General features: G+C 43.6%; 1 protein-coding gene across 1 annotated transcript in view; it reads right to left on the minus strand.

Annotated features, from left to right (window-relative positions):
• Positions 1 to 26,790, minus strand: part of Ntrk2 (neurotrophic receptor tyrosine kinase 2) — a 341,393-nt gene that overhangs the window by 63,068 nt on the left and 251,535 nt on the right. The window contains exons 14-16 of the mRNA XM_059262791.1: positions 25,419 to 25,549; positions 11,336 to 11,508; positions 5,164 to 5,398 (exon numbers count right to left, since the gene is read on the minus strand). Coding sequence (XP_059118774.1) covers positions 5,164 to 5,398; positions 11,336 to 11,508; positions 25,419 to 25,549 — 539 coding nt within the window. The remainder of the gene's footprint in view (positions 1 to 5,163; positions 5,399 to 11,335; positions 11,509 to 25,418; positions 25,550 to 26,790) is intronic.

The raw sequence follows: 26,790 nt of genomic DNA on the forward strand, positions 1-26,790 counted from the left end.
AACAAAAATGCTGGAGTAATTTTGGGCCCACCATGCTGGGCTGGTTTCAATGCAAGCTCAGTGTTGTGATTTCTCTCTTCTCTGGGAGGATGTAATTAACTCAGCTGCATGGGTTTGAGGCTCATCAGGCTTCCTGGTGCTGCCAGCTCCCTCGTGACCAGGAACAGCTGCCACCAGCTATTCCCAAGAGCACAGAGCTGGGGCCACCCCACACGGCTGTGCACAAGTCACCATGAGCAGAAGGTTCAGGCACCTAGTAGGGTTAGGTCATTAAAGATTAGGGATCTGTGACTTCCCACACTAGTTAGTCCATGCCCACTTGCCGTCTTTCCATGTCAGATAATCCAGATATGGTGGTTTAAATAAGAACTGTCCCCCACAGGCTCATGCATTTGAACATCCCCAGTTGGTGGCACTGTTTGGGGAGGCTGTGGAACTTTTAGAATAGGGGGTATTGATGGAGGAAGTATGTCACTGGAGGCAGGCTGTGAGACTTTACAATCACCTCACTTCCAGTTTGCTCTAATGGCTTCCTGTGTGTGTAGCTGAGATTTGACCTTTCAGCTTCCAGCTCCTATTACCATACTTGCTGCTTCCTGCCATGCCTTCTCTGCCATTACGAATATCTAGTTCTCTGAACCTTAAGGAAAGATAAATTCTTATTTCTATATCAGCTGTTCTCAACCTGTGGGTCATGACCCCTTTTGGAAAACACGGATATTTACATTATAATTCAAAACAGCAGCAAAATTGCATTTATGAAGTAGAAACGAAAATTTTATTGTTGGGGGTCATCACAACATGAGGAACTGTATTTAAAGGGTCACAGCTTTAGGAAGGTTGAGACTCACTGATTTTGGTTGATTGAATTTAATTGATTTTGGTCATTGAATTTAATCACAGTAACAGAAAAGTAACTAATTCACTAGACTAACCTGACCTTCTCCTTGGTTATTGTGGCTGAAAGGGTCTCTGACATTGGTGATGACATCAAATGTCATCTCTACCAGTCTCTCCCTTTAGAATGTGGTATGGGCTGTTGAAGCAGATATGAAGAAAATGACAAGAAAACACTTGTGGAAGGTGCTGGAGAAAGAGAAACATCAACAAGAAAAGCTCATGACCTAGAGATAGTGGCAGGGAACCCAAGGAGACACTGTGATGGCAGTGGGATTAGGATTCATTTTAGAAACAGGGTTATTTTGTGAGGAGGCAAGGGTGATCAAGGTCGCAAGTGGGTGCTCTGGAGTTCTCCTGAAAAACCAAGCAACAATTCCTGCTCACCCATTTGATAGACACGACAATGTGCTGTATACCTCACTATTTCAATAAGCAAAAATATTCCCCAAGCTGGTTCTTTGATGATGCTTTTATGAAGCCAAAAAGTGAACTGTCCTTTTGAAATTTTAGAAAGGGCTAACTAAAACACCTAACTCATTTCCCAAGTTTCCTACCCACTGTGCTGTCTTCCATTGTTATTTATCTCTTCCCCCGGCCTGTTCCTTTCCATCTAAGACAAAGGCCAATGTAAAGCTGGTGCTTTTACCTCATTTTGAGTGAGCAAAACAAAAACCCTAAAAAAAAAAAAAGCACAAACTTTGCAACTACAATTGAGTAATGGCCACGAACAAGGGGGATGAAGTTAATGGGTTTTTATAGATTTACTATTATTTTTAAATATATGTGCATATGTGTGTACCTGAGTGAGTTCATACACACCATATGCCTGTAGGTGCCCTTGAAGGTAGGAGAAGGCTTCGATCCCAGGCATTGGGTCTTCTGGCCTGAGTGGAGGGTTTTCCTACCAAATGACAATAAAAGATTGTAGACCACAAATGCCACGTTTAAATAATTCACAAATGTTCAAGATCAATTTATATATGTAATGGCAGCTACTGTTTAAGCATTTTCTTTTTCAAGATTTCTTTTATTAAAAGCACATAAGGCTATTGGATTTTTAAGTTTATTTGTAACGTACCTTAAACCACTATATATTTCTTAAATCACACCTCACATACCCTAAACCATGGACCCAGCAGTGGCCACTCTTGGATATTCATTCCCTCAAGCCCTCAGAAACCAATCAGCTTCCTGTCTCCTTAGATTTTCTCATTCTAGACACTCCTTGTAAATGGAGTCACATGACCCTGGCCTTTTGTGCTTGGCTTCCTTCTCTTAATATCATGGTCTTGTTTCTGTTTCATTAAATTTTTTTTAGATTTATTTAGTTTAGTTTATGTGTATGAATGTTTTCTCTGCATATATGCATGTGTACCATGTGTGTGCCTGGTGCCTGAAGAGGTCAGAAGTCAGATCCCCTGAAATTGGAGTTATAGTTAGTTGTGAAATATTAGGTGAGTGCTGGGAACCAAACCCAGGTCCTCAGCAAGGACAGCAAGTAATTTTACCCACTGAGCATCTCTCTGGCAACTTAATATGATGTTTTAAATTTTGTCTGTATTGTGCCATGGGTTAGATTTCATTCCTTGGTATTACTGAGCAACATTCCATTGACTCTCCACATCACGTCTACCCATCCAATTGATCAATACTTACGTTGCTTGTACTCTTTAGACATCATAAACAACTTTCCTACCAGCTTTTGTACAAACAGAACTTCAATTCCTTTGAGTATATTCATAGGAGTAGAATCGCGAGGTTATATTGTGGCTTTATGTTGAAAAAGTTAAGCAATTGCTAAGCTATATTCTCAAGCACCTGCATAGCTCTGCACCAGCAATGAATGGGAATTCTAATTTTCCCACATCCTCACCAACATGATTTATTGTCTGTCTGTCTCTATTACAGCATCAGTGTTGTGAAGTGGCATCTACTTATCATTCTCCTCTAGTTCCCTCATGACTGGGGTGCTCAGCATCTCTCCTTTGCTTCTGGGCCCTTCCATATCATCTTTAGAACAATGTCTGTTCAAATCTTTTGCTTAGTTTTGAGTTGAGTGGCTAATCTTTTTATTTTGAGATTTTTGATATTTGTTCTCCAAATTATTTTTTTAGAGATGCTGCTAAAAATGTTAGGTTTAACTTACTTCAGTCCTAGCCTTGGGATGAAATACACCCTTATTGATTTGCATAATAATTAAATCACAACATTTATTGAGTTCCTTCTTTGTTCCAAGTCCTTTACAACTTTTATTTTAAAAATAAAATAAATGCTGTTGTTTCAACCACGTGTATCTTCTTTTCATACTCATGAAGATCAGCAAAACCTTTCCTCAGAGAAGCACCCACTTGTTTCTTCTGAAGCTGGGAGACACTCATCCCTATCTCATACCAAGAAAAACAAATTTCATAAAACAGATATATCTATAAAATACCATCCATACTTTAGACACCTGGAAAAAGTCAACCACTTGCAGACTTGAGGCAGGTACTGCTTCCAAGTTCTGTGTGGTGATATATTGTGTACCCTAATAAAATTTACCTGAAGATCAGAGAACAGAACATGCCACTAGATTAAACATAGAGGCCAGAAAGTGGTGGCACACACCTTTAATCCTAGCACTAATGAGGTTGAGATCTGTGAGTTCAAAGCCACCCTGGATTACATGAGATTGACTAAGTCTAGGAGAGAAAGAGCCAGGCAGTGGTGGTACATATCTTTAATCCCATCACTTGAGATCTCATGTCTTTGCTTGGGAAGCACACACCCCTTTAATCCCAGGAAGTAATATGGCAGAGGGGAGAAAGGTACATGCAGTGTGAGGAGACAGGAACTAAAGGCTTTTTGGTAGAAGCATTCCTTTCAACTAGAGGCTCTTTCAGGCTGAGGAGTCAGTGAGGTCAGAGGTGGTGGCTGTGGCTTGTTCTGCTTCTTTGATCTTTCAACTTTCACCCCAATATCAGGCTGTTTTTTTTTTTTATTAAAAGACCATCTAGTAATTCGTGTTACAGTTCTGTTTCAGATCCTTGAGATTAAGACAGCTCACATTTCCTGCAAACACCAAGAGAGTTCCCCAACTTGACTTCTATTCACTCTCCACACACCAGATATGAGCTTATCAAGGTAATGAAGGAAAAACCACCACAAAACCATCTGCTGAAGAACATGGAGCAAGACAGAGATTCATTTTCTTAAACCAAGTGTAGCAAAGTCAGCAGCAGGGAAGGATACAGGATACAAACTGAGAGGGTTCATCTTCAACATAAACCACCATGAGCTGCGCAAAGGCCAAGAGTGGCACTGCCTCCACCAGCCCTACCCTGTTCTGGAAGTCAGAAAGTGACACAAGCAATAATCAAAGAAAGGTTTCAGGGCCTTGCTAAGCCTCCCCTCTGCCACACTCTCTTGGTTTCCAGAAATGTCCCCATTCTTCACATCCAGGTTCCAAGTCCTGCATTTGCAAATCTAACATACTCAGAGTGTGCCAACCACAAGCAGCCAATGGATTTGAAGCACTGTCTGTAAGTCTGTCCATTTGTGATGTGACTCTTCCAGAACAGGCTGGCAGAACCTTTCCCACCGCACCTATGGGTGTAAAAGCTCTGCTACGTTCACCCCATGTGGCTCTGTGAGGGAGCTGCCAAGGTCTCCTAGACTACTATTCATATAAACAAATTCATACATGTTCAACCCTTAAGGTGTCTAGCTATCATTTCCCAGCATCAAAGGGAAGTTTTAGTTAATCCTTGATCCTTGTGCCCTCAACCAACACCCTGGAAATGCTGATGCATTTCCTCTTGGCAATGTGACACCACACTCTGGAAAGCCATGGCGAAGAAAGGTTCACCCTAACACTTGTGTGTTAGACATATACATGACATGGAGCATGATCATGTTCCACGTAGCACTTTAAAGAGGTGGCTTGGGAAAATGGAACCAATAGGGTGCGCTTTAGTCGAGTCTTGCTGGTGTCCAAACTGGAAGAGGAGATTTAGAAGTGAGGTCTCCCACTAAAGCTCATGCACGTAAAAATAAATAAAAACAAAGATGGCGGAGGGCATGGAAAGATGACAGCCACCTGCGTTCTGATGAGAGAGCCATGAGAGGAAATCATACCCACTGCCACCATGATCTTGGAGGTCTCTAGTACTGTGTGGAGTCAATTTCCTTTGACCAGTGATATTTTCCTATGCCAGCCCAACCATATGAATACACGGGGCTTCCCCCAGTTAAGAGAGTCTTCTTACTTGGGCAGCTACTCACCCTATAGTAGTCGGTGCTGTACACGTCCCGGGACATGCCGAAGTCCCCAATTTTCACCAGCAGGTTCTCCCCCACCAGGCAGTTCCGGGTGGCCAGGTCACGGTGCACAAAGTGTTGGGATGCCAGGTAGACCATGCCTGCTGCAATTTGCTGAGCGATGTGCAGCATCTGAGATTGGGTCAGCTCGGTGGGTGGGTTGCCCTCCGCCATCAGCACCGCATCTGGCCCGTGTGCCCTGTGGGAGAACACAAGGGGCTAGAGCCTCGGCTGGAAGACTGGAGGGGCCCTGTGTTTCCATTCAGTGGCTGGGGCTGGAGGGCACTGCCTGACTAGGTGAAGAAGAGGCCAAGAAGCTCCATTCCACCCACAGTTTACCTCTACAGCCAAGAGAGTGCACGGCTGCCTCATTTCTCCTGAGTGGGACACCCGGGGCTGTGTGGGCTGGAATGGTGAGACCTCACACCAACACGTCAGCAGACTTATGTTTCAGGGAATTCAGAGCTCTGCTGCCATCAGACATGGGCCACAGTCTTAAACGCTGTGAAGCATAATCTGTCTGAAATGGAGTAAAAGCAGGAGCAGAAGCTGGCTATCCTAGAGGAATGGTCCTAGCATCAGTGGGTTCCCCGGGTCTCCTCCAAGTCGTGCTGCAGCAGGCCACCCTGCCCCAACATTGACCACTCCAGATGTCCCTGCCAAAGATAGGCAGCTCATGGTCCCCTTCAGCCTACCTGATCTGTGACCAAATGTGGCTTTCAAGCCTTGACTTTCAACCCTTGACTCTTTCAAGACCTGAGTCCTAGCCAGCAGGGTCGTTCATCCCCACAAACCAACCACACAGATATGAGTGCCCCTTGTGTCCTGAGACGGTGCTACAGGGAGTAATGAAACCTGCTGCTGGCTCTGCATGGCCTGGGCAAAGCTTCCCTCCACCCCAAGGAAAAATAAGAAGGGAGGGCATCTCCATCTAGTGCTTGAAAATACTTGCAACAAAGATGGAGGGGTTTCAATACATGTAAAGTGGTTGACTCCATCTGTGGGTCCCAGAACTACACGGGTGTTTGAAAATGAGAGAGCAAGAATTATGTAACATTTTTAGCCTGGATTCTGCCTTCCATGAACTATTCCAGCCCAGACACACTCATTTCTCCCTCAAGGCTCCAGCCTGCCGTGACTCTCCCTTTCTTTGCATTTCTAAAACATGCTGTCACCAAGCCTTTCACCCTGCTTTCTCTGGGAGCAAGCTCTGGCAGAGGCGTGGGGCGTATTCCAGTCCACCACTATCTAACACTCTGATCTGGGGAAATCTTTGAACTTCGCTAATCTGCAATTTCCTCATTAGTCAAAGGCACAAGGGTATATTATGCTGGGTGATCCCTTGGTTCCCCCTCTGTCTCTGAATATCTAGATTTAACCATGCTCTTGGGAGGAGCTTCCTGGTTTCATACCAGGCAAGTCTTAACAGATTTCATCTCTCCTCAAACCCCAGCCCCCAGCTGCCTTTTGTGGCACCCAGGAAGAACCCTGAGGAAAAGTCCCTGGAGGTTATAAAACAGGACACAGCACAGAAGCCAATGCTCAGGCTTTCAGGATTGAATTTGAACCCAGTGCCAATACAGGAGAGTTCTATCACCTACTGGGTCCGTTACTTAATTCTATAAACCAGATCCTTTGAGCACTGTCCTAGGGCATTGGCATGAGGGAAAATTGATACTGCATCAAGAGCGGGGGGGGGGGGGATTTACAAAAACTAGGTCTGTAATAGAGCTATGAAGAGTTGCGGGAAATGGGAATTTCTTGGGGATGCCAAAGTCCTTCTCATATCACAGAAGATTCCTCACTGAGACCTCAACCTCAGGTAAAGGATGATACATGTAAACTAATGGGGGACCAAGAGACTAAGAGAAACTTCAGGCATTCAAGGAATGAACAAAGGAAGTCAGTGTCAGCCATAGCCTGTGCCTGCTACAGAAAGCTGGACAGCTGAGTCTGCATCCATTCCAGGGGAAGGACGTGTCCAAAGCCCTCATGCAAAACGCATCTCTGCAAACCTCCTGCACCAGCCTTGTGCTCCAGCAGCAAAGGGAAGCTGGTGGCCTGGACACAAGAGCTCTTCATAGCTCTGTGCAGGGGGGAGGCTCTCACACCCTTGAACATCCCTTTTCCTGCTTGCTTCTGAGAATGCAAGAAGGCTTTTCCCTGGCAGTAGCCTCAGCACACCTTTGCTTTCCTGGAGCAGATGTCCCTCAATAAGGGGGAGGATAGGTGAATCTCCTGGATGAGTTCTGAAGAGGACCATGGAGCTCAGGTCCTCCTGCTTCTCTTGAAAATAAAAACGCATGCTGTTCTTCCAGGAGAAGCTCCTTAAAGAGCGGCAATGGCAGTGCCTGCCCAGCGCTGTGGCTTGGGGAGCCAACAACAGGCTTATGGGACTCAACCTTCCTGGTCTGGTTGTCTCCAGTAGGAATTGCAGCTGGCAACTCACCACCTGGAACTGGCTCTGTAATTCGCACCTCTCCTTACTGTGTGTTTGAATGTGTAGTGCTGGGGATCAGTCTCGGGGCTTGTGCCGGTGAGGCACGTGCCTTGTCATCGAGCTGCATCCCAGCCTCCTTCTGATGTGTTAAAAAGTGTGTTTATCCTTTAAATTTACTATAAAAATTGATTGGCACGTAATAGTTATTCACATTTATAGGACAGAGTGTGGTATTTTAATTTATGTGCATTAGGTATAAGGTATGATTAGACCAAAATAATTGACGTACACATCATCTTAGAAATTTATCTTCCCCTTGTATTAATAGGATCATCTCTAGAGCTATTTTTAAATATGCAATTCATTGTTGCCAACCATTGTTACCCAATTCCGGTCACGAAGACTTACGCATCTCATACAGTGGCTCCCTATACATCCTTAAAGTGCTAACAGGCACCTGCTCCGGAAGAAGGAAGTGGGGTCCAGAGGGATGTGGCAGGAGTCTCAGCTCCGTCACCTGCTGCATGATTTGGCTTCTTTAACTGTGCCACAAGGACAATCATAGTAATAGTGAGTTTGTTTATCTTTAAATTTAAGTCTTGAAATATTATTTGGTTTTTATAAATTGACACATCTTTCATGCTTAGAAATTCTGAATAAATACTATTTGTTATTACTTGAAAATTACTCATCTATCTTTCTTCACATTAAGAGGGAACTTTGGAGAGATTCTAAAGGGAAAAACTGTGAAACTCTTGAAATAAAATTTTCCTTCTCATTGTCCACTTCACCTCATGTGCTCAGTATATGCTTTTTTCCATGAAGAGAAAGGTTAGAGACATAAGACATCTGGCTTTATCATGCACTGCCAAGATGCTGGGGGATCTGTCATGGCGGCTGTGTGCCAGGTCTCCTCCCAGGAAGAGGACAGCCTGTCCTTGCAATGCATCACTGCACCTGAGTCTGCTCCTTGGCAGCCACACTGGTCCAGAGTTGAGCAGATTCTGGAATCAAGCTGGCTGAGTTTCCAAGCTCTCCATGCCCTGTGTAGGATGCCAAGGGAGGGCTTCTGAAGGCATGGGGGAAGCTAGGGTGTGGATGACAGTCAGAAAGTAAAAAAATGAGTGGCAACAGACACACTCACATGAACATGCAGACACACACACACACACACACATGCACACTCACAGACACTCACATTCATACTCATGCACACACACATTCATATGCACACACATGCACATACACTCATACCATATACATTCACACCCACATACACTTGAATACATACACTTATGTAATACACACTCACACTCATACACACATGCACACATGTGTGCACATACACCATACACTCATATCCACACACACTCACACTTACATACACACACTCATTTATGCACATATACACACATTCATACATACACACAGACACATATACTTCCATATACCCTCACATTCACACACAGAGCACACACTCACTAATGTATACTCACATCCATAATAAACACACACATATACTCACTCACAACACATATATACCCATAGTCACACACATTCACACACACACTCACACACACACCCATAGTCACACACATTCACACACACACATTCACACACACACACACACACACACACACACACACACACACAGGTCTGAACATGCAGATACATGAAACTGCATCCAGATAATTGCACGTGGGTTTATTTTGTTATAGTATTTCAGAAAGGACATTTTTGGGTTAGGGAGAAAGCCTGAGGAATGATGAAAATATTTCTCATAGGAACAACTAGCCCTCAACCAAAGCCAGTATATCTTATTCTTTTCACTTTAGCCTGACAATACGAAGTTCAGAATCTGCCATCATCCCCTGTCTGCCCCCCACAATGAACGCTTTGTTAACACAGGAAAGTGCGTTAGGATTGTTGCTCAATACCGTGAACACCCATGCACTCCTGATCTCACCTGGCATCCCTTCATACACAAACAGCTGTAGGGAAGCAGAGGTCCAGCCCAGGCAAGAACTGAGCAGCATGTGTAGCAAAGACAGAGACCGTGAAAACGGTCCAGGCAGCAGCAACCTGCAGAGCCAGTACTGAAAGCAGCGAGCACTGTCCCTTCAGTCATTCCTCCTGTGACTGACTAAGACTGCAGTGTGACTCTTCCAGGGAAACGGGAAGCTGTCTGGAGCGCACTTCTGTGCGAAGGCCTGGGCAGCAGCCCGGGACACGAGAGGAAGATGGGGAGGACTACGTGTGACCCTTACACAAAAGATGCCACTCACTGGGGTTTTGAATCCCTGAACCAAAATGACGAGGAAAACAGCAGAAGTGGTGGGCCGTGGGATCAGAAGTTATTGATAACTCCCCTCTAAACTTGTTGTTGGGGTGCATATTATGTTGCTTTAGGCAGAGAAAATGAGGCCAGGAAGGAAGGGAAGGTACTCAGTATGCTCCTCAACATCTTTAGTTTCTCTCAAGTATAATTCTCTACCGAACTATATGAAATGTGCAGGCTAATATTTCAAAGATGACAGCTGATGTTTAAAGAAAAGAACACATAGAAAGGACTGGAAGGGACTTGGGGTAGAGGTGCCCGGGAAGGTTGGGGAGGCTGATGACCCACTCAGGAGGAGAACCCATGTTCTCTGTCAAGGCTGGGACATGTGGTGCCTCACCCTGGTGACCTTACATGTAAGATCCATTTCTATTTCTGTTTCTGCCTGATGTAGATGAAAACATTCTTTTCTTCCATGTCACGTGGTATCTATATGACTCACTATATGCTTTTCTCTAGACAGTCAAAGGACGGGGACATTCACCAGGGGTCCCTAACAGGGTGACAGGCAGCCCAAAGTCGTGTTATTAAACTCATCTCTTCTTGTGATCCCTTTGCTGACTGAGTTGATCACCAGGAGAATTCTAGAGTTTGTCTGCTGGACCTGTCATGCTCCAGCTCAATACAGCATCACTCAGAAGATTCAGCTCATACATGCTGGAGCCGAGTACCAGCTTCACGTCTGTTCGGAGGTGGCAACCCTGCTATTGTACCATGGCACACCCACATCTCTCAGGGGGACCTTGTTTGCAATAGCCACACTTGCAAGACTCCATTGGCTCTGTCGGATGTTGTTCCACCTTTTCCCTTTGAAATCTTTGGTCTTTGGGCTCTGTCCATTCCACTCTAGACCCAAGAGCTCCTAAGTCAGATCAGCCCCACACAGTAGCTTCCCAGCCTTAAGCTTCCAAGCTGTTACCTACTTCCCCTCCCCAGTTCCTGCCACACCCGGCATGCCAGATGCTTTACTCTGACCCCACTATACCGTCTATGGTGCTGCGTAGGTACCTTAGCTTTTTCTGTTTCTGTAGCCTTGGGTAATGCTTATCGTTTGTCCACTTGGCACACTCTTCCAGACACATAGCATTAAATGTAACAAATGCTCACTGAATGCAGATTGACTAATTAGCCTCACCTTAGGTGGGGTGACTAGACAAGGAAAAAGAAATGTGTTCTTCCTTTCCCTCTGCTCCTTTCTCTGTTGTGTGTGGGTATAGCCATCACCAAAGATTCCTCCAAAGAAAGGCCTGGGTTTCCCTTCACCCTTTCCAGGAGCTTCCCATCCTCGCTCCTGATCATCTGAGCAGTGATGTTCTACCCCCTTCTCAAGCCCGGGTTAGCTCCACCCCTCACTGTACCTAAGGAACTTGTTGAGGTCTCCATGCTTCATGTACTCAAAGACCATGATGAGTGGGTCGCCCTCCACACAGACACCATAGAACTTGACAATGTGCTCATGCTGGAGGTTGGTCAGCAGCTCGGCTTCACGATGAAAGTCCTTGCGGGCATTGTCACTGGCATCCTTCAGCGTCTATTAAAAAAGGGGACATCAAAGAGAAGATTGTTTCAATAAAGGATTCCATCAGTGAGGCCTAACAATTCTATTAGGGATGAGGGTGTATCTCACTAATTACACAAAATGTCAGGGAACATCCTAATTCCTGAGGAAGTAATGTTGTGTTTGTGAGGCCTCATCCTCATGAGTGCACAGAGGTTTGTAGCTTATGGAGCAGTCTCATTGAGTTCTGGGGGAGCTTATCTTACAGGCTTCTTACCTTTGATCTGGACCAGTGACTACCAGGGTTTTCTGTCACTTCATGGTGCCTACTGTGACTCCTGTGGTGCTATGTGTGCCTCACCTCTACTTATGTAACCCTTGAAAAGTTTTCTTTTTTTTGTTTTCATCTATGTAGATGTATGTGCATGGGTGGATAAGTGCATGTGTGTGTGTGTAAGTGACCAGAGAGACAAGAGGTGTTGAATCCCCTGGAGATGGAGTTACACCTGATGTGCATGCTGGAACCTGAACGTGGGTCCTCTGAAGGGGCATCATGTAGTCTTAACCACTGAGCTATCCTTTCAGCTCCCTCCAGTCCCTGATCATATGACCCTTTAAAGACTAAATTCTGAAGAGACCTCAGAAAGAAGAGCATAGTGAGGCTTGGTGGACCCAGCCTCCAAATGCAACCAGGACCATGTTCAGTCTTTATGCGACACCCTAAAGTTTTCTCCAGCCTGATCCCCACACACTGAGAAATGCCCTATCTCTTCAGCTGTCAGATGATCAATCATATTGCCAAGATGCAGGTGATCTAAAACACACCAGCAGGGCTTACACAAATAGGGGTGAGATGCACAGAGCCTCATCAGAAGCTCAACGGCATGAAGAGGTGACAGAAATACCTGAAAGTCACATGGTGGGGTCCAGATCTGGGATAAGAAACATGAAGCATGAAGCCTGCATGCTCCATGTGTCCTATCCATGCTGCTCTTAGTCAATTTCGTGTATATATACTCTGTGTTGACACATGCTATCATTTAGTCAGGACTGTGGTAGAACCAAAGAGACATTGAGCTGGCCTTGGCGGTACATACATTTAGGCAAGTGCTGAAGGAAACAAGTATGGAGGATTTCAAGTTCGAGGTTAGTGTGCCTAGAACACATGAAGCCCTAGATTTAATTCCCATAATCACAAAAGAAAGAAATAGACATTAACCCTAATCTTGACCCAGGAGGTTATGAACAAATGGGGAGAAAGGGCATTTATATAATTAACTATGAATTTAGCGGCCTGAGTGAACCGGCTTCCCCGCATCTCTGTTTGCTCTGTCCCTTGGCAGTGCTCTCCTGCATGCAGCCCTGCAGTTCCAGTTCCACCATATGCAATGTTTGCAGCTGCTCAGATAACGATGGCCTGCCTCCCGATCCTGCACAAGTTCACTCCTTTGCCTAGAATACTCTCTTGGGTGTGGTCGCTGGCATAGGAAGTTGAACAATGCTCCTCCCCTATGGTGTCTACATCCCAATCCCCAGAATTTATGACTGTTACCATCCATTGTAAGGGGAATCCTGCATAAGATTAAATCCCCATATGTGAGGATGAGCCTGGGCTGCTTGGGTGAGCCCAGTACCAAACAAAAGCCCTTGTAAGATATAAAGACAGAAAGAACCTCTTCCCCAGAGAGGCTGCTGTCAATCGTTATCAAGGTTAGATGGCAGGTGTGACTATCAATATCCAGTTAGATTTGGTCCTGGAACAAATCTAAAGCATAGACATCCAGTAGGTTTGTACTGTCTGAGAAAACTTAGCACTATGTCCAGCATCCAAGAGTGCTGCCAGGCCCTGGTGGTCATTTCCAGGCACCCTCCTCAGCTCCGTTCTCCCTTCAGGGCCCTTCCTGACAGGTGTTACCTACAGACCACGAGATATGCCACCACCTGGGTTCCCTGAAAGACAGATCTGAGCTAGATACCATCAAGTGAAACATTTATTAGTGGATATTCCCAATATCAACATGAACTGGGAAAATGGAAAGGGAGGCTGAGCTCTGCTTCATCTCAACAGAAGCCTCATTTATCTCTATAGCCAACCTGTAGGGAGCTGAATAGAGTCCCGAGTCAATCAATCAGTCACAGATGCAAGGAGCCTCTAGAACACAGTGTTAGCTCCATGGCCAACCTGCAGGGAGCTGAGTGGAGCCCTGAGTCAATCAGTCACAGATGCAAGGAGCCTCTAGAGCACAGTGTCACCTTGCATGGAATTGCTGAACGCTGTGTCTTTTGTGCTTTCTCAGGCTTTGGGGAGCAAGGTGCTGGTCATCCCCGAGTCTGTCACAGGCTGAGTTTTCAATATGCCATTTGTATTCAAGGGCCACCGTTCACACAAAAGGGGTCATCAGTAAGTATGCTGGAATCCCCAAGGAAGCAGCAGCTGAGGGAAGCAGCTCTGCCAGCCACCATCCCTCCAGAGCTGGCCATTTCCCTAACTAGCTCTTCAGCAGCACTTAGTGTTCTCTGTGGACTTGTGACTGGACTCACAGAGAGAGAAGTCACAGGTGTCACTTCCCTTAGGCCAGAGGTGATGGCATCTTAGGAGAAATTGTGAAGTAGCCCTTCACTGCCCCCACAAGCACCATAGGCTCTGGCTGGAACGGAAGCAGATTTGGATAGCGGAGTGCTCAGAGAGGCCAGAAATCTCTGATGGTCATTGCCATGGAAACAGTGCTCTTCCTCACACAATAACAAAATGAACAGTGGAAGAGAACTAGCATGTGGATCTCTGCTTCCTTGAATCAGAAGAAACTGAGCTTGCCACATACCCTCTGCCTCCCAGATTTAGTCTAGTTGGGTCCAAACTAAACGTCTTTGCCTTTCTGTCACACAGGCAGATGCCGTGAGCTTATCATGAGGGTTTTATTTAATTTGCTTTCGTACATGAGCATGGTTTGGAGTTTTCTTTTTCCACCTGTCTTTCTGAATTTCTCAGGGGGAATTCAGCAAATGAGGTGAGGGGTGTGGAAACATGGAGATGAGCTTTGTCACCTGCCTGGTCCTTCCCTTGATCTCAGAGAAAACCTCACAGACCTGCACATTCCTTGCCTCTGCCTTACATTTTGGTTTGGGGTATTATGTCTGTCTACACCACCAATTTATCACTGGCTGCTAATTCAGCGTTAAGCCACTAGAGGAGCCCTGATGTCCAAGGTCTGCAGTAAGTAGAGATTCACGCAGGATGTGGAATAGAAGTGAAAGGTGAGTAGACACTGGAGAAAGTGCAGTGTCCACCAAACAAGGATCAGGAGGAACACGCAGGTGGTACAACTTGCTCTTAAGTGGGAGGGCTGCCGGACGCACTCTGTCCTGGTGACTCAGCCCCCACAACCATCCTCCTTCTAGCAGCACTCCAATGGTGCTCAAGTGGATGAGGTTTAAGCTAGAGCTGAGAGTCCCAGGTTCAAATCCTGGCCACACCCTGCTCTTCTCTGAACCCTTTAGAGGGAGGGTAACAGCATCCACTTCACAGAGGTGCTAGAAGGACAGTGAGGGAGCTTCCCAGGATCCTTTGTTAAAAAGGACATTGATGTGATTTGAATTTGAAAAAGGGTCCCTGAATTCAGTTTTCTCATACAAGGATCCACAGAAGATGAAAGATACATGGATAGGGTATTGGTGTCCACTCAAGGCATGAGAATGGCTCTACTCCTAGGGAGGTCACTGGGGAGGTGATGACCTCCTGAAAGGCTGTCTAACCTCCAGGAAGTATCAGGCTGTGTGGAGATGTAGGCTTGGCCCTCACGCTCTCCCACAGTTCAGAGATTGCCAGGATTTACAGGAAAGCTTATGTCTAAGGCCTCATGTGCTTATCACATGCCTAGAAAAGGGGCTAGTCCTTGTAGGTCTTTGTCACGGGCCCAGACAAATCCTGCAGAAAAGCTTTCTGGGCAAGCTCTAAGTATGTCCTATTGATTCAAGAAAGACAGAGAAATGCTAGAAAGACACAGAGAAAGGCAGAGAGAGAGAGAGAGAGAGAGAGAGAGAGAGAGAGAGAGAGAGAGACAAAGAAAGAAAGATTCAAAGGAGAGGAAGGGGAGGGAGGAAGGAAGGGAGGGAAGAGTAGAGAAGAGGGGAGGGGAGGGGAGTGAAGAGGAGGGAGGAAGGAAGGGGAGGGGAGGGGAGTGAAGGGGAAAGGAGTGAAGGGCAGGGGATGGAAGGGGAGGGGAGGGGAGGCGAGGCAAGAGGAAGGACAGAATCTTCTTTGAGAGAGACAGCCTGAAGATTTTAACAAGCACCAGGATCTCCACTTCCCCAGTGCTGGCCGGCTCTTAGTGCAATGTCAGAAACTGCAGCTCACTCACAGTTTTTTAAAATCAAAGCGATTTTACTATTCATGGACCAAATGCATCCTGCAAACCTGGCATCCTCCTGCGAGCCCATCCATTTTTGCATGGTGGGCCCTTTTTTGAAATTATGATTCAATTCTATTTTAAGAGATTTTGGAAAATATGGTGGTAACAACTTGGCCAATTTCAAATCCTGAATTTGGCGTTAAAAGGACAAAATTTTTGTGAGGATAGAATCGAGGCCAGACAGCAATCAGAAGCTAGAAAAGTCTATTTATAAATATCATCTCTGTTTCGGTACCATGTCTGGTTGTCATTTTACTCAATTATGGGAGGCTTGGCCGGTAGCAGAGCTCCTGTCAAGGAGAACCCAGGGGTGTGGGCCCTGCTCACCCGTTAGCGGCCCTCCCCACTTCATCTCCTTTGATGGACGCATTTGCTTCATCAGCATTCAGCCCTATTCTCTACTCCATGCTGCCTCAAAGTGCTGTTTCTTCTTTTTCCTGGTGGTTTTCTGGATACTCCAAGGCTGGGGTTGTCTCTGACTCCAGCAGGAGGCCTAACTCAGGGCTGACTCTGCCTGTTGTGTGTACATACTCAGAGCTGGGGTAGATGTTAACCCAGAAACAATTTAACCAGTGAAGTGAAATATGAGAGAAGGGTAAAGGAGGAGATCAAAATCCATTCCAAACAATGAAGCAAAAACTTAAAACCAATAAGAAGCTATCGAGAGAGCAAGGCACTCACCCGGAGCATAAGTGGACAGTATGGCTCACCAAACTAAACAATGATGTACTTCGAGTTATAGGTAACTTAAGGAAAGATAAAACAGGCTTTTAACAATGCAGACCGCAATTCTGCTCATACTTTAGATATCCCAGAGACGGCATGTCTTGGGTAAAGACAGAATATGGAAGAAACTATTAGTTTCAGCTCCCCATTACACTGCTTGAAACACAGAAATGAGGACACTCCCAAGCTGAACAACCGGGGATCATGGGGTTCTCAGGTCTAGATCTACTGTTAACAGAAAATCTTTGCTCTCCTATATCTTCTAGCTGTGCCTTATCCAATATAGTAGACAATAGTGTCATGTCACTAGTTACCAATTTAAATGTTATTCCAAATTGTGATGTGCTTTAGTTAAAAAACAAACACAGAATTTTGGAAACTTGACATGAACAAAATTTGAACTGTCTCATTGATATTTCATCTTAATATGTTGACATGATGTTATGAGATATGTTGAATTAATAAACTATATTAATAAAGTAAGATCAACTTTTTCTTTTTACTTTACTAATGTGTGTATCAGAAAATTTAAAGTTATAACCCAGCTTCATTTAGTGGCTCATATTTTTCTGCTAGGAATTGCATTGTTTTACAAAAACCAGCTCTGCATCCTAGGAAGAGGCCAACCCATGCCTTGGGAACATGGGAAGGCGTTTCTAAGATGTAAAGTTGAGATAGAATTAAGGCAGACAACCTTTCTTGTAGGGTTGTCACAGTCAACAGTAAGCCAAGCATGCAAGTGTTGGCCATTTTTTTGTTTGTTTTTTGTTTGTTTTTTTAAAGTAACAGGTTCTTCTCTAAAAAGAAAGGTAAAGGAAGCAGCCATCAAGTTCACACACAGTGAAATTTGCGAGGCATATTGTAATAAACACAAAGAAAGAAAGACTCATATAAATAAAATCATAACAATGACAGAGTGTAGTAGGTAGGTCCCAGGCATCTGTAGAAATAAAATCCAAATAATTATACAAAGGTGACAGGGTTAACTATAAAATATACTCTCCATACAAGAAACCAATAATACCTATGTCAACTCAATTAACTGTCTATAACTGGTCTTTGAAAGAACTTAAATTATGTGCCAAGTGACAGTCTCAAATACTAGAATAACCAGGTTGTTACTGCTACTGTATTTATTTTCACAGTAATGCTGGCTCAGTTGCAACAAGTTGACCACCCAAAGGAAGGCATAGGGTTAGGTTCTAATTCACATACTTTAAAAAACTTAGTGATATAAGGGATAAAATTGATGGTTTGTGCTTGCATATCATTAAGTTGCATAATTAGAAATGTCGACCCATGAAGATGGGAAAACAAGCTTAGAGACAGTCATAGGGAAGAAATGTCAAACAGGAAATGAAGTCAAAGGTGGAGTGCAATGTGGTCAAGGTGATGTGTGTGCAGGCTCTGAAAACCCTAGTGCGTCACTGGCAGTCGGTTCAGCGGACAGAAAGGAGCTGGTGGCTCGGCATGGACCTGTCTTGACTGTGACTTAGCCTATCATGTGAGAGTAGCTTCACAGGGTACACAGCTATGTTAATTCCTACATCCAAGAAATACAGAAGCATGAAGTCAATCCTCAAGCTGTGTTTGATGCCAGATGACTTCTCTTTGGAAAAAGACAACTAGAGCCCTGGGGTGTATTTGTGTGCATGTGTACGTGCGTGAGTGTGTGTGTGTGTGTGTGTGTGTGTGTGTGTGTGTGTGTGTGTGTGAGAGAGAGAGAGAGAGAGAGAGAGAGAGAGAGAGAGAGAGAGAGAGAGAATATGCCCACAACATCAGAGAGCAATAGAGAACTACTAAGTAATGCCTGGACAGCAAGAACAATGAAGCTTGTATAGCAAAGCATCATTTGAAGCTTTTATAGCAAAGCATCATTTCAAGTTGTGTGATTTCTGTCCCAAGAACCCAGTGAAGGCTTAACAAACAGTACTTTCTGCAGTCTGAGTCCCATTAAAACACAAAGATGATCTTTTAGGGAAATATTGGCAAATGTCCTTAATAACAATAATTCTTCATCAATTACCATTTTGTGGAGACAAGGATTTCACGTGTCAGTGTAAATGCAAAAAGTAGGAAAGGGGCCCATGGGGGAGGGAAGGATGGAAGTGGAGCCTCATAATGGGCAGGATGATGTGATAACTATGGTAAGAAAGAAGGAAGGAAAGGAAGAAACTGAGATCTGTCTTAGACATGAACTTGCTAGGGCAGAGAAATGGCGAGGTTGAACTCTCTGTGTGTTCTCTCATCTATAAATCCTTCTACTGCTTTGGGATGAAAGGGACTGGGCCTTTTTTCTCTCTCTTTCTCCAGTTCCTTATACAATTTGGAGAGAGGTAACACCAGTTGCTTCCTTGCCTGAAAGTAGCATCTTTGGTACCTATGGCCAGCTTAGATGACTGAACTATGGGTAGGTGATATGGCACAAAGACTAATGGATACTGTAGATGACCAGCTGGGATAAATGACCCCAAAATTCCTCTTCTCAAGCAATCTTACAGGCAATGTAAGCAGTTGTTGATGTGTTTCTACCAGTCAAACATCAGTGAGCAACTGAGGTAAGAGAGCAGTATGTTACTAGAAGCCAAGAGCAGTCTTGGTGTCTCTTACTGACAAGGTAAAGATCAGATGATCACAGGACTTCCTCAGATCCCAAGCAAGCTTATGGATCCCAAATGGCCCAATCACAGTAAGGAATGACTCTCGGGTCCTATTTGAGATGATTATATTTTGTGTTTTCCCCAACAGATCTCTTATCTCTTTTTAAGACTATAATATAGCATCTCTGCTATTTCCTTAGGCAACACATATTTTCTCGTGTTCAGACTATGCGCATTGTTGGTCTGACTCCATTGTCAATTTCTGCAGATGAATATGTGACTCGTGCCTGGGTAATCAGAAGATTTCTGACATAACGTAAGGCAAGTCAATAAAACATCAATCTTTGCTACAGCATGAAGAGAACCTGTCTGAAAATGAAGTCAGTTTTAAAGAAAGTAAGCCAGGAGATGAGATGGAGAGCCTGAGGAGGCATCCATTGATTTTCTGAAGCCAGCAGTGCCTGAAGCTAGGTTAACATTGCAAGGCTTTCTAGAGCATTGGCCCCTCTGCTTACGTCATTCTGACTTGGGTTTCCAAAGATCCTTTCATTCATTTTGAGAAAGTCAGTTATGAGGCATGAGGCTTGATTGCATTTCCCTGAAGTCAAAACTCTCTTGGGAATTCAGTTTTTCTACCCCTATTTATTCCCTGATGTTAAATTTTCACTTATGTAGATAAGAAAGTACCTGTCATCTTTACATACAAAATTTACTCCTTTATAAGCAGTATGGTGTTGAATTTCCTCAAGTTGGTTTGCCAGAGAGCACATGGAATTTAATAAATAGAAATGTGGTCACAGTGGGCACAGCAATAGGATCAAGCCCTAGATCTGACAGTAAATGACCTCATGCAAGCTGTTTGACCTTGGATGAGCCACTAATCTCTGAATTTCTGGGTTTTCCCTTGTTAGTTTTTATTTTCTTTTAATCATTTTACTTAGATTTGTTTATTTTTATTTTGTATTTTGCTTGTATGTAGGTCTGTGTACCACATGTGTGCAGTGCCTTGGAACCCAGAAGAGTGTGCTAGATCCCACAAGACTAGAGAGATGGTTGTGAGTCACTATGTAGGTGCCAGGGATAAAACCCAGGTCCTTAGCAAAAATAGCCCGTGCTCTTTTTAACTGCTGAGCCAACTCTCAAACCTTCTGGGTTTCTCTCTGTGTGTCTTTTTCTTTTGTAAAATGTGAGCTAAAGAACATTAATAATAGTGGAATGTATCTATATAACTATTCAACAATTCTGCCTTTCTTTTTCTTTGTGTTTGAGACAGCCTCAAGTAGCCCACTTGGTTTCACAGTCACTATGTAGCTGAAGGTGACCTTCAGTGCTGGATCTTTCTGCTGCCTCCTTTAGCCAAGTGCTAGGATTGCAAGTGTGTGCCACCACGTATAACCTATTAAACTGTATCTAGAATGATTCTCATTACATTAGATTATTAAAGTTATATATTGTCTTTACAGTTTCTTTCAGCTGTGACCATCAGTGTTTCATGAAAGCACTTTGTTGTGTAGAAATGCCAATGATCAACTCTTTAGTGCATCAGAAATGTATCATTTCCATGGTCTGTACCCATCCACTCACCTACTATCAACCATCTCTTCACTTATTCAATAAGCATTTCTCTTTTGCATCACACTACATATTAGGCAATGTGCTGAAAGTCATGGTTCCCTCTGTAGATTATGATTGACACCCTACAAGCGGTCACAGACATGCAATGTCACTTATGAAGTAAACACACTAATCATAATTTAAAAGTCTTGATAATGCTGTAAAGGCCAATTATAGAAGCCTTGACAGCACACAGCATGGAGTTTTGTCTGGTTGGGGAACAAACAAAGACAGACCTTCCAAAGAGACGACTTGAACTGAGATGCATGAGCTGAAGTTGCCTGCACTGATGGATTGGATAAGGACTGGGGCATTGTGTCGGATGATGTGTTGGGCTTGCCTTCTGGTAAAAAGATAGTTTGTAAGTTACTTTTCCAAACCTCTTAGTAGAGAAAAATACCATTATTTCTTCTGTAGAAAATAAGGAATTCAGAAATATTTACATCTGATCTCAGAAAAGCGTCTGCTGAATTCACCAGCACACTTCTGATTTGCCCAAGGCTTCACCTGGGCAGCCAGCCCCTCTGGCTCTTCTAACTTCATATCTTGAGAGAGTCGCTTGACTTCCCTAGGTCTCAGATTTCTCATCCATAAAACACGAGGCTAGGGTTTTATTTATATGGTTTTAAAGGTCTCTCTCATATTCAGCATTCCTTGTTTCTAGAAATAAACTGGAGTTAGCCAAGGAGGGGCATGAATCCTACAAAGCAGACTTGCAGCTTTATTTGAAAACCAAAAATCAGCTTGCATTCATAGTACAAAAAAATGTTGTGGGAAGGGTAGTTATTGAAATGCACGTTGGATGGAGCCAAAAATAGCTAATGCATCGGATGCATTGGATGGAGCGTTTCCTTGGCAACTGAGTAACTCAAAGGTAAAGTAACTGGGTTTGATCAAAGACTAGTTTCTTCACTTCTCTCCTCTATATGGGCTTTTTAATTATAATTCAGTATAAAGGGGAAAACGGTTGACAAATCCATTTCACTGAAAAACAAAGGTCATCAAAAAAAAAAAAAAAGAAAGAAAGAAAAAGAAAGAAAAGGGCAATCCAGTTGAACCAAACAAGCAGACCCTGTAACTGGAGAGGTATGATCAGTCCGCGTGCCCTTGAAGGCAAGCACATGGCCTAGAACACTGACTCCTTCAAGCTACTAAATTATTTGGGAGAATCAACACCAGAATTCACAGGAATCTGTCATCTGTCAATCTGGACATAAAGCTTTGGATTTCAAACCAAAGTCAGCTCTTTCCAGAGAAGAAAAAGGGACAATGGCTGCAGTTTCTTAGCATGCATAGTCAATGCTGCAGAGGTTGCTAGGCAACAGTAGAAAGGCTGTCAAACATCCCCTGGTGCATCCAATGGGATAGGAGCAACCCAAGCCACTCCAGAGAGGTGAGAGGCTGTACAGTCCTGGAAGATGTGTTCAGTTTGACATTGCTTAAAAGTGAAACACAAGACAAATCCTTTTGTTATGGTCAGAGAGAAATGATGGGTGTTTTCCTCCAAGAATAGTATAGCTCTGAATATATTTTCGATTGGACCAAATCCCTATAACTGAGTGTGCCCAAGTTGTAGAAAAGCTCTGTGCAAGGTCTGTAAATTTTTCTTACCTGATTCACCCTGGAGCTCACAAAGATACAACCTCTTTGTCCAGAGGATCGACATGGTGCCCTGAATAAAGCCTGGGTTATAGCAGGTAAACTTCTGATTTAACATTCATACTTAAGGTCATTGCTATAAAACTCCTTAGGTCTGTGGTCATGAGGTAAGAGTAAAACTTTAATCTACAGTCCATTTGTCCTTTTTTTTTGTTTTGTTTTTTTTTGTTTTTTTTCGAGACAGGGTTTCTCTGTGTAGCTTTGCGCCTTTCCTGGAACTCACTTGGTAGTCCAGGCGGGCCTCGAACTCACAGAGATCCACCTGGCTCTGCCTCCCAAGTGCTGGGATTAAAGGCGTGCGCCACCACTGCCCGGCCATTTGTCCTTCTTATTTCAGGTGACAATTTCATTTTAACTCTAAGAAGACTGGCAAAGAGAAGTCAGGGTTTGACAAAGAGTCAAGTAGCTTTTTCCCCCCAGCAGCACTGTTTAATGAACGAACATTGATCACAGACCATTAATTTGCAGAAACATCTTTGGCAAAGCCAAAAGGTACATGAAGAATGGGTGCTAGGTCTGATTCAAAGAATTTGAGCCATAATTGGGACTTAAACAAGAGGAGGGTCTAATTGGCAATAATAATGGGAGACAGACCGAAAAAGAAGCATGCTGTGCACACGAAAGCAGCATGGCAAATGGTCTTCTAAAGGCCAGCTGAGGTTGGGCAGGGGTGGGAGAGGACCTACGTAAGAACAATCAGTCATCCCTCATTGTTAGTAGACAAGGCCGGCCACTTTGTTTTAGTGTCTGCTCAAAGGAAATCTGAATGCACAAGCTTCGGATCTCCTGAATCTAACTGCACAGTACCTTTTCCTTAAGAGCATTGAAGAAGTATAGGAAAGTCAGTACAGAGCAGGGATGAGAAGCTAGAGTTCCTGAAAACTTGGTTGGATGCCCATATATCTGGCCAAGGTCTCTCAGCTATCCCCACACTGTCATTTAGAATCCCCTGGCCATGCAGGATTTTCACATACTTGAGGGGTCATGTGTACTCCACTGTGAAGTGAATTCATGAAGCCTTGGTTAGGCTTCTTGATTGGCTGCCAAATAGAATGTAAAACACAGATCCAGCATGGGCCTAGGTCTTCATTTTGCAGATTTGGTACAAATGGCTCCATTAGGGATAGACACCTCCTGTGATTCTTCCAGCCTGAACACTTGTTCATCTATAAAATTGCAAAAATAGCAATACATTTGATATCACCTATCCCAAAAGATAAAGAAGATTGAAGAAGAAAGTGGAAACTAGAGATAAGAAACTGCCAAATGCCCTGAATGTGATGTGCTAACAAACAGGGAGCTTTGTCAATAGACAGGAGAAAAGAAGTAAGCACAAGAGTGGTAACGAATCACCTCCAGCCACCACAGTCCCTCCTGTAGCAGCTTCTACCCTCTGGCCTCACATCTCTTTAGAATAGCCCTCTTCTCACCTCCTTTCTTAAGCTTCCATCCATTTCCTGTGTTGAAGTCATAATTTGTATTTGATAGCTGATAATTTCTAAAGCCATTGGTCCTTTAGTAGTTGAAACATGTAGCTCTTAAGGGTTTTCTGGGAATTTATGAGCATCATGCCACTCTGGACAGGGCATTTAAAATATTTCAGATCACAGCCGGGCAGTGGTGGCACACACCTTTAATCCCAGCACTCGGGAGGCAGAGCCAGGCGGATCTCTGTGAGTTCGAGGCCAGCCTGGGCTACAGAGCGAGATCCAGGAAAGGCGCAAAGCTACACAGAGAAACCCTGTCTCAAAAAAAACAAAAAACAAAAAAAACAAAAAAAAATTCAGATCATTAGGAAAGAAGATGTACAATTTTTCTACCTGGAAAAAAATTAATAAGCCGTCTGGTCTTCAGGATGGGTGGCTTTAAGAATAATTTTATTCTCTTGGTTATCCATGTGTATACAATAAAACTTTGTATCATAGTGGAATATGCACCAGATTTCTTAAAGAAATAAAATGTTTCCTAGGTTATAATGTCTGAATAAATACGATTCATGCAAATGGTCACTGTTTGGCAAAAATATAACTCAACAATAACTCAGCCATCTTTCTTTCATTAATCAAAGAGGTTAAATTTTATTACATAAGCCACATCCACATTCAATTGACACTCAACTCTTTACAATTGTATGACCTTTTAAATGTTTGATATCCATATATCAAAAATACCTTAGTGAGTTTTCAAAAGAATTATAATGCATGTTTAAAAGATCTGCCCAAGTCCATTGTGGTATTTTTCTCAACCTCTACAAATCTCAATAGAAAATTATCCCTTTCAACATTATTATTTATCTTATTGAAGAACAGGACTCCTTTTTTAGTTTGGGGGAACATGACTATGATGAAGGACTTTCAGATTTCTTTATTTATAAAAACCTTACATTTGCTATGATGGTAGAATCTATAGGAGATGCCATCTAACTCTTGGTGAAATCATGTCTATGCTGTAAAAAATATCCTGTGGCTTCATACACTTTGGAAGGGACAAGTATAGATGGCATATAGGAAAAATTCAGTGCAACAGAATCAACACTCCTTCCTTCTAGAATCTAGAAAATGTAACAAGTCCCAGGTAATGGAGTCACCAGCATCCAGAATTAGAGGAGAGAAGCTTGCATTGTAGCTTAGCTGATTGAATTCTGTTTGATCTCATTGACCTGGATCTAGAATTTTGTTAGTATAACTTTAAAAAGAAGCTTGGAGATAGTCGTGGCCTGCAAATTGGATGGTTGCCGCCGAGAATCGCTTCTGATGGACAGTTCAATGTGCCCCAAATGTCCTTCTGACTACTCATATATGCAGAAGAATTTAAAAATATGTGTACCATTGAAAACATAATGTATTCTCAAATTGGTTACTAAAATATAACAAAATTAATCTCCCACAGTTTAGTGGGACCATGAACAAGGAGATATTGTGGAATGTTATCTTACCTTTACAGCTACCAAGATCTTATCCTGCTCAGGACAGAGGTTATAGCATTCTGCTAGGAAGACTTTTCCGAAGGCTCCTTCACCAAGCTCCCTCTTCAGAACGATGTTGTGTCTCTTGATGTGCTGAACAACTGTAAAACAAAGACACCTGTCACTCATGGCATCCCCAAGATCTGTCACATGATGTGTATAGGACCACCCCCTTCCCTTCGGTTATTTCACGGTGCTTCGTGGAGGAACTCACCGTCTGCACCTGTATAAGTAGCAGGATCCCTAGACAGCCCCTTTGTAGATTCTGCTTTTCATAAAATTCGAGTGGTGATCAAGGCTTTGATTTGATGGGAATTATCCTCCCCAATGATTCACATGGTTCTGATCTCCATGAGCCTCTGGGAACTCTGAGCAGAACTGTTCATGACTATTAGGACACATATTAAGATCTGTGTGCTAGCAGCATGCAGGATTTCTGAGGAGGGGCACTGTGCTCATTAGCAGGGTGCCCTGTAAAGTCAAAGGACTGCCCAACTTAAATCTTGATTTAACTCCTTGGCTGTCACATACTCATTGGGAATTAAGTTGCCGCTTATTCACACTTCACACGCCAATAAGTCTCAGGCAACATTTAACTTTTTTCAGCATTTGATTAACACATTAATATATATATTTTTCCAAATAGGAAGGAAGCTGGTGGAAGGGTAGTTAAAGCCATAGTTAATCTCATTGTCTTCAAAACTACAGTCAAGAACAGTTTCCTGGTGTTGAAACACGGAGCAGAAGATAGATCTTTTCTTTAGGAAATGGGCTGTCAGCATTTGCAGACTTCGTTGTGATTCGGGACATAGGTTATCTGAAAATGTCCTCTGCCAATGGAATAACCTCCAAACACAGTAAATGTCTCTTTTATACTTCCAGTCACAAGTAAAGATTTTGATTGCCAGTACAGTCTACATACTAAATTGATGCTATATAAATATTACTGAGTTTGTATAAATATTTCACAAGTTTGATGACACTCTCGGTTAACGGAAGCAATCACCCTAGGTATGTATGCAACAAAGCAGCCCAATTCTCTGAAAATCCAGGAATGGGGAAAAACAAACAAATAAACAAACAAAACATGTCAACAACAAAAGCCTCAATCTCGTTTCCACACTATTGAGCTAAGAACTTCTTGCCATTTTCCTCCATGAAAACAACAGGAATTATCCTAATTTGCTTCACTTTCTGTCTCTTGAACAAGCCAAGGAAGCCCTGCCCATCGCGAAGCCCTGCCCATCGCGAAGCCCTGCCCATCGCGAAGCCCTGCCCATCGCGAAGCCCTGCCCATGGAGCACGCCATCCCAGCAGTGCTCTTATTCCAGCCAGCGCTCAA

Source organism: Peromyscus eremicus, chromosome 5 (assembly GCF_949786415.1).
Source record: "Peromyscus eremicus chromosome 5, PerEre_H2_v1, whole genome shotgun sequence".
NCBI lineage: Eukaryota > Metazoa > Chordata > Mammalia > Rodentia > Cricetidae > Peromyscus > Peromyscus eremicus.